Source organism: Lontra canadensis, unplaced genomic scaffold (genome assembly GCF_010015895.1).
Source record: "Lontra canadensis isolate GAN:19392208 unplaced genomic scaffold, GSC_riverotter_1.0 scaffold6, whole genome shotgun sequence".
Classification (NCBI taxonomy): domain Eukaryota; kingdom Metazoa; phylum Chordata; class Mammalia; order Carnivora; family Mustelidae; genus Lontra; species Lontra canadensis.
The window spans coordinates 2025546-2033740 of record NW_022631000.1 but is presented as its reverse complement, the minus strand read 5'-3'; the positions used below and the strand labels follow the sequence as shown (position 1 = coordinate 2033740).

Here is an 8195-nt window from a genome sequence, read left to right as displayed (position 1 = left end):
CAGAGCACAGAGGAAAACCAGCATTCCAAGGATAAGGATCCCTCACCAAAAACCAACCAAGATTGATCAGAGGTCCCAGGAAACCCGAAAGAGTATAGGCCACAAGAACCAAAGAAAAAATTTCAAAAGGGACAGAGTAGACAGCGGTGTCAGATGCTGCCACTTTTAAGCCCTATAAAAGGTAAATAATCAGAGGGGTATTTTCATAGCATTTGACAGTAAGGAGATCATGGGTGACTTTCATGAAAACATTTTCTGTAGAAGGTAGACTGCCTCTATCTACCTTATCCCACAGACTGGAAATTGCCATAGACTGAAATCTGAGAAGGTGTATATATACAATGGAATGTTATTCAGGCACAAAAAAATGGAAATCTTGCCATCTGCAACAATATGAATAGAAATTGAGGGCATTATGTTAAGTGAATAGTAAGTGAAGCAGAGAAAGACAAATACTGTATGATTTCACTTACATGTGAAATCCAAAAAACAAAACAAATGAACAAATGAAACAAAACTCATAGATACAGGGAATAGATCGGTTGTTGCCTGAAAGGAGGGGAGATAAAGGAGTGAGTAAAATGAGTGAAGGGGGTCAAGAGGTACAAACTCCCAGTCATTCAATAAGTCATATGAATGTCATGTACAGCATGGTGACTATAGTCAATAACATTGTTTCATATTTGAAAGTTGCTAAAAGAATAGGTCTTAAAAGTTCTCATCATATATGTCTGCAAGGAAAACTTTCTCAAACATACTAATTTTGCCTTAAGTAATTTCAAAAAAGGATCCATACTGGGGTACATGGGTGGATCAGTCAGTTAAGTGCCCAACTCTTGATCTCAGCTTGGGTCTTGAGCCCAGGTCTTGATCTCGGGTCATGAGTTCAAGCCCTACATTGGGCTTCATGCTGGGCATAGAGCCTACTTTAAAAAAATTTTTATTTAAAGGATCCATACTAAGAAGGAAGGACTTGTATGAATTGTGGAAGTAGTTAAGAAATGCCATGCTTCAGAGCATTGTTGAGGAGTAAAGAAGAGGAATTGATGATTGGTGGTAATAGTTCCATGGGTGTACACATATGTCCAAACTCATGAAATTCTGTACATTAAATCTGTGCAGTTTGGGGATATCAATGATACCAAAATGGGAGGTTGTGTTGGGGTTTTTTCTTTTGTTTTTATTTTATTTTATTTTATTTTATTTTATTTTTTCAGTGTTCCAAGATTCATTGTTTTAATCCTCCTTTGGTCCCGTCCATGTTGATACAAAAGTTGGATATTCATCCTTTCTGATGGAGGCATAATACTCCATCGTATGTATGGATCATATCTTCTTTATACATTCATCTGTTGAAAGGTATCTTGGCTCTTTCCACAGTTAGGCAACTGTGGCCATTGCTGCTATGAACATTGGGGTACAGATGGCCCTTCTTTTCACTACAACTGTATCTTTGGGGTAAATACCGCATAGTGCAATTGCAGGGTCATAGGGTAGCTCTATTTTGAATTTCTTAAGGAATCTCCATACTGTTTTCCAAAGTGGCTGCACCAACTTGCATTTCCACCAACAGTGTAAGAGGGTTACCCTTTCTCCACATCCTCTCTAACACTTGTTGTTTACTATCTTGTTAATTTTGGCCATTCTAACTGGTGTAAGTTGGTATCTTAATGTGGTTTTGATTTGAATCTCCCTGATAGCTAATGATTATGCAAACTCTCTCTCTCTTTGCAGATGACATGATACTTTATACGGAAAACCCAAAAGACTCTACCCCCAAACTACTAGAACTCATACAGCAATTCAGTAATGTGGCAGGATACAAAATCAATGTACAGAAATCAGTTGCTTTCTTATACACTAACAATGAAAATATAGAAAGGGAAGTTAGAGAATCAATTCCATTTACTATAACACCAAGAACCATAAGATACCTGGGAATAAACCTAACCAAAGAGGTAAAGGATCTGTACTCAAGGAACTACAGAACACTTATGAAAGAAATTGAAGAAGACGCAAAAAGGTGGAAAAGCATTCCATGCTCATGGATCAGAAGAATAAATATTGTTAAAATGTCTATACTGCCCAGAGAAATCAATACTTTCAATGCCATCCCAATCAAAATTCCACCAGCATTTTTCAGAATGCTCGAACAAACAATCCTAAAATTTGTATGGAACCAGAAGAGACCCTGAATTGTTAAGGAAATGTTGAAAAAGAAAAACAAAATGGGGACATCACGTTGTCTGGTTTCAAGCTTTACTACAAAGATGTGATCACCAAGACAGCATGGTACTGGCATAAAAACAGACACATAGACCAGTGAAACAGAGTAGAGAGTCCAGATATGGACCTGCAACTGTATGATCAAATAATCTTCAACAAAGCAGGAAAAATATACAGTGGAAAAAAGACAGTCTCTTCAATAAATGGTGCTGGGAAAACTGGATAGCTATGTGTAGAAGAATGAAACTCGACCATTCTCTTACACCATACACAAAGATAAACTCAAAATGGATAAAATACTTCAACATGAGGGAGCGCCTGGGTGGCTCAGTGGGTTAAAGCCTCTGCCTTTAGCTCGGGTCATGATCCCAGGGTCCTCGGATCGAGCCCCGCATTGGGCTGTCTGTTCCACGGGGAGCCTGCTTCCTCCTCTCTCTGTCTGCCTGCCTCTCTGCCTAATTGTGATCTCTGTCTGTCAAGTAAATAAATAAAATCTTTAAAAAAAAAAAAAGACTTCAACATGAGGCAGGAATCTATCAAAATCCTAGAGGAGAACATAGGCAGTAACCTCTTCGACATTGGTCACAGCAACTTCTTTCAAGACATGTCTCCAAAGGCAAAGGAAACAAAAGCAAAAATGAACTTTTGGGACTTCATCAAGATCAAAAGCTTCTGCACAGCAAAGGAAATAGTCAACAAAACAAAGAGGCACCCACAGAATGGGAGAAGATATTCACAAATGACACTACAGATGAAGGGCTGATATCCAAGATCTATAAAGAACTCCTCAAACTCAACACTTAAAAAACAGATAATCACATCAAAAAATGGGCAGAAGACATGAACAGACATTTCTCCAAGGAAGACATACAAATGGCTAACAGACACTTCTTTTGTTTTTATTTTATTTTATTTATTTGAGAGAGAGAGAGAGAGTACAAGTGGAGTCCCACAAGATGTGGGACTCCATCCAAGGAACCTGGGATTATGACCTGAGATGCTTAACTGAGTGAGCCACCCAGGTTTTTTTTAAAGAAAAAAAATGTTCTCATCAAAAAACAAAACATTGTAACTATGTGTGATGTTGGATGTTAATGAGACTTACTATGGTGATCATTTCACAAAGTATACAAAAATCAAATCATTATGTTGTACACCTGAAACTAATAGGATGTTAAATGTCAGTTATACTCCAATATAAAAAAAAAAAAAGAATAAGTAGGGAGAGTTCTAGTATCTTTTCTTCTAGGAAAGAAAAATAGTGATAGCATATGGCCTCGATGTGTTAATTAACCTGATTGTGGTAATCATTTCACAAAGCATAATGTGTCAAATCATCATGTTTGTACAATTTAAAACACAATTTTGTCAATTATATCTCAATAAAGCTGAAAATTGGGGTAAAAAAGTACTCACCTCAGCAACACATATACTAAAATTGGAATGATACAGAAATTAGCATGGTCTCTACACAAGGATGACACGTAAATTCAGGAAGCACTCCATCTTTTTAAATAAGTCATAGGATATAAGGTAAGCTTGGTAACTATAGCTAGTAATAATGTGTTGTATATTTGCAGGTTACTAAAAGAGTATATCTTAAAAGTTCTGATCATAAGAAAAAATTTGTAATTGTATGATAATGGATGTTAACTAGACTTATTGTGGTGATAATTTCATGATATATTAAAAATATCAAATCATTACGTTGTACACCTGAAACTAATATAGTGTTATATGTCAGTTATGTCTCAATATAAAATTTAAAATAAGAAATAAGAATATGGTTTCATAAAGTTAAAACCCAGAGCATAAAGCTGACCTCAGAGAATCAGTCTCCACCCACATAATCAAAATCATAAGCTACTCCCAGCTCCTGCTTTTCTCATTCACATCCACTCATTCCATGCACATCTCTCTCTCTCTCTTTCTCTCTCTCTCACACACACACACACACACACACACACACACACCCCAAGTTAGGAGCCAGGGCTAAAGGGAAATGAAGTTCCAGCCTCAGGTTAGAGGCATGAGTTGGAATGAACCGGGCTCTGGCCCTAACTCTGCCACCTCATCAGTGAATTTCCAGATGGTCTAAATTTCTCAGCTAGCAAGTGAAGATAATAGGTCCCACCTCAGAGTAGTGAGGATTATTTTAGGTAAGAACTCAGCATAGTGTTTGGCACGTTAATTACCAGTTCCCCTTAGATGACGGCCGTTAGACACACTTACATAATTCTGATAAAGAAGTAAACTTAGAGTCACATCAATGACTTTTATTTAAACTTATTTGCAAGGTTGATGCAGAAGAAGAGTTAGTGAAGATGCGTTGGTGGCTCTTTAAATATCTTTCTTTACATTTTTAAGAATCACTTCTTCTATTAAAATACATTTTATTTTCTTTATTCCCATAAAAGGACCACATAGCAGATCACACTCTCAACTAAGATATCAGAAGCAGTGGGAGTCAGGTGCAAGTCATCTTGGGGAGCCCTGCGCCGATGGACCACTGCAGTCACTCAGCATTTGTGGACACTCCTTCACAAGTGCCACCAAAACCTGGCATCTGGAGACATGATGTGGAAACACTATTTGGATTCTCTTTCAACCAAGGTGGACATGTGTGCTTTTCCGTGTTCTTCCTTCCTAGAGTTCCTTCTTTCCTCCACTTTCTTTCGAGATTTTATCTCCATCCTCAGGCATTCCCTTTCGCTCCTCTCCTTCCTGCTCTCAGGTCCCTGAAAGGGAAAGGTCAGAGAAATGGTAGAAGTGTGCTGACAGCTGACAATGAGCCACATTTCTCCTAACTCTCAGAAATGAAGAAAGCCCTGGTCATTGAGTAGATTTCCACATCTTAATTTCTCATAAGAAATTTAGCAGAAGCCCAAGGGTGTTGCTAAAGGTTTTAGTCATAAATAAAAGGAATGGGGCCTCAGGTGTTAGCACAAACATAGACACCCATGGTCTATGGGAGAAACTCGACCTATATACAACTCTGACCTATAGAGGGATGTGATTTCACAGTACAATATAATTAATAGTCTCCTGGTGCTTTCTGAAAAGGAATATGGCAAGTGAATCATATATGGGATGATTCTAACCTTCCAGTGTCTACTTCTTTAAAACATTAACAATAGGGTTTGTATTAAGTTCTAAGGTGAGGGCTATGTGAAGAACAAAGTGTTGAGGAAATGATATCCAGGCACATTAACATTCCCCAGCTGGTTGCTCAGGGGTCCACATTCACTGATTTATTGAACACATACTACTGTTCTAAGATTAAGAGATACAGCACTAACTAAAGAAACCCTACTTCTTCAATATTACCCCTGCGTCAAGAGGGATAGACAGTAAGTCTAAAAGGAAACAAGAAAATCACAGATAGTGATAAGTGCGATGATAATGAGCAAACAGGGTAATATGTTAGGGAAGTACAGGGTGGGAAGGAGGAAGGTTTCTTTCGTTTCCATGGTCCAGGAGTGTCTTTCGAAGGAATTACTGACTAAAAGATGGCATTGATAAATGTGGTGATGGCATCTACTTACACTTCTATTTTTAAAATAGAAAAAATTAAATTAAAAAATTAAATCTATTTTTAAAATAGAAAAAAATAAATTAAATTAAAAAATAAAAAATAATAAACAGATAACATCATGACTCTCCTGCTCTTCCATTTGAACTGGAAACCCAGGGGAACAGCTGAGCGTTTGTCAAATGAATATGCCCTGGGATGCGTGCCAGTCAGAGGAACCACCTCAGGACTCAATCCCACAGGCTGAGGTAGGAGGGTGTCTGGTTCCTGTGGTCGTGTCAGCTACTCCTCAGTGCTAAATTGTTTTGATACCTAGATAGTTTCATTTCTATCTATAATGGTCTGGTGGCCAAAGTCAAAAAGTGAAACAAATGACGAAGCTGAGATGCAGGTTAAGAGAAACTTAAAAACTATAGTTGTTCTGTAAATGTGCCTCCAGATTATTCTCATTAAACCTAGCAGTCGTATTAGATCTTGAATGCTTATAAGAGCAATATAAAAAAGAGAAACTATAATGACGATTATTTTCAAAATAAAATGATGGCTTTTCCCTTATTGAGAAGAAAGACTATCTGAGAAATGCTTGTAAACAATGAATTGGAATCTTTTTTCTTCTCTCATTGCTTATAAACAAAATGTAAAAATTATCAAAATAAGACTATCGAAGTTTTCAGTAACAAAATGAAAGAATTTGATGTTATTGGTCATGATCAGGTCACGAAACTAGCTTCTGGATCTTTTTGATGTTTACACATTACTCAACATTTGGTCCCCAGCCAAAATAGAAATCAGTTTTAGATTTGCTGATCAACCACACTTTTAGTGTAGTTAGCTTTAGAAAAGTATGTCAATTGTTAAATAAGAACAAGTTTTAAACTGTATGTATATTCTAAATTTTTAATTTTACATAATGATAAAATTTATAAAACTTAAAACTGTTATAAAATATTTAAAAAATTATTTATTCCATTGTTTACATAGGTAATATGAAAAAAATTAAATGATTTTGTAAATTCCTAGCAGGTTTCTGGTTATTATATGGAACTGTGAAAAGAGTGTTTGAGTCAAAAATTTGAAAATGCTGTCTTGATTGCCTTGGTACTCAAAAGAAAGAGCTTGGGAAATGAAATACTAGCTAACATTTGATATTTTAGGGATAATGTAATGAGTATCCCCTTAAATAAGAGAACTGATTTCATGTTTATACACTGTTAGGGCTTATAATATTAGCAAATGGTATCGTGTAAGCAGTTACATAAGATATGTTATTATGTGAAATTTTTTCTGAGGACATCAGAATCAACAAAGAACAGTTCAGATTAAAATTCTTTTCAAAAGACACTTATATCATAACTTGTTCCAGAAAAAACTTATGGCCAATATATCTCCTGATTAATATAATTAGTGACTTGATCATGTAATTTATTCTAAAACAGGAATTCTTGCACTCCTCTTAAATTCCTACTGGAAGTTCATAATCTAAATCTAATCACAAGGAAATGTCAGCTAAACCCAAATGAGGCATCACTCTAAAAGATATCTGGCCTGTATTCTTCAAATGTCAGTGTCATGAAAGACAAGAAAAGACTGTTCCAGAATAAAATCAGTTAGATTATTTTATTCTTGTCTTTATTTAAGACAAGAAAGACTGTTCCTGAATAAGATCAGTTAGAGGGATGTGAAAATTGGTTGCAACACACAATCTGGAATTTCACTATAGAGAATATTATTGAGGCAACTGGCAAAATATGAACAAAATCAATAAATTAGAGATAAAATTATTGTATCGGTATTAATTTCCTGAGTTTCTCTTATGATCAGGTGAAGAGAGCAGCCTCCTGAAGGGAAACCATACACAGTGTCACTCTCTGATGAAACTGAGGTGCCACCTAGAAGCCAAGGATGCATGGTGACAGTACCAACAGCCATCACTGCTAAGCAGAAAGCATTGTGTTCAGATGGGCAATGAGGTAGGAAGCAGCCACATGTCTTCCTCTGTATGTTCACAGAGCAAAACTCAAGAACCAGGTGGCAATACTCCTGGTCACTTATTTGTTCTACCTACTGCATGGCAGAGACATGTAATTATTCCAAAATAAAACAAAACGGGGAAAAAAAAAAACAGGAAAAAGAAGTTATTTTGCTCAACATGGCTCAGTGAACATGTTGTGGAGTTCAAAAACTATCCCCAACTTAATTGATCTATAGTTTATTACTTTATGTAACAAATTTAGCATTATCAATGGAGTTTCTACTCTTCCCCCATTTCATGCCTATCTCTGCTTTGTGCTTCACTTAAATTCCCATAGGCCCCTGTGAAATGCCTGGACACCTCCTACTTTTGGATACTTACTAATGTTTAGAGAATTCCTTCTGCATATTTTTTAGAAGTACAGGGGAGTATGCCTGGGGGGCTCAGTCGGTTAAGCATCTACCT

At 36.5% G+C, this 8195-nt stretch overlaps 1 protein-coding gene and 1 non-coding gene across 6 annotated transcripts in view; one reads left to right on the top strand and one right to left on the bottom strand.

The window, feature by feature from the left end:
• The first annotated feature begins 3634 nt into the window (after positions 1-3634).
• On the top strand, positions 3635-3738 carry LOC116864837. The gene has a single exon (XR_004382096.1). It is a non-coding gene; the product is annotated as a U6 spliceosomal RNA (small nuclear RNA).
• A 749-nt stretch (positions 3739-4487) lies between these two features.
• The window catches only part of LNP1 (leukemia NUP98 fusion partner 1), a 36077-nt gene continuing 32369 nt past the window's right edge, over positions 4488-8195 (bottom strand). For all 5 annotated transcript variants that reach the window (XM_032852041.1, XM_032852043.1, XM_032852042.1 and 2 more), the window contains one exon: positions 4488-4964. In XM_032852041.1, coding sequence (XP_032707932.1) covers positions 4815-4964 — 150 coding nt within the window. In that variant the 3' untranslated portion in view covers positions 4488-4814. The remainder of the gene's footprint in view (positions 4965-8195) is intronic.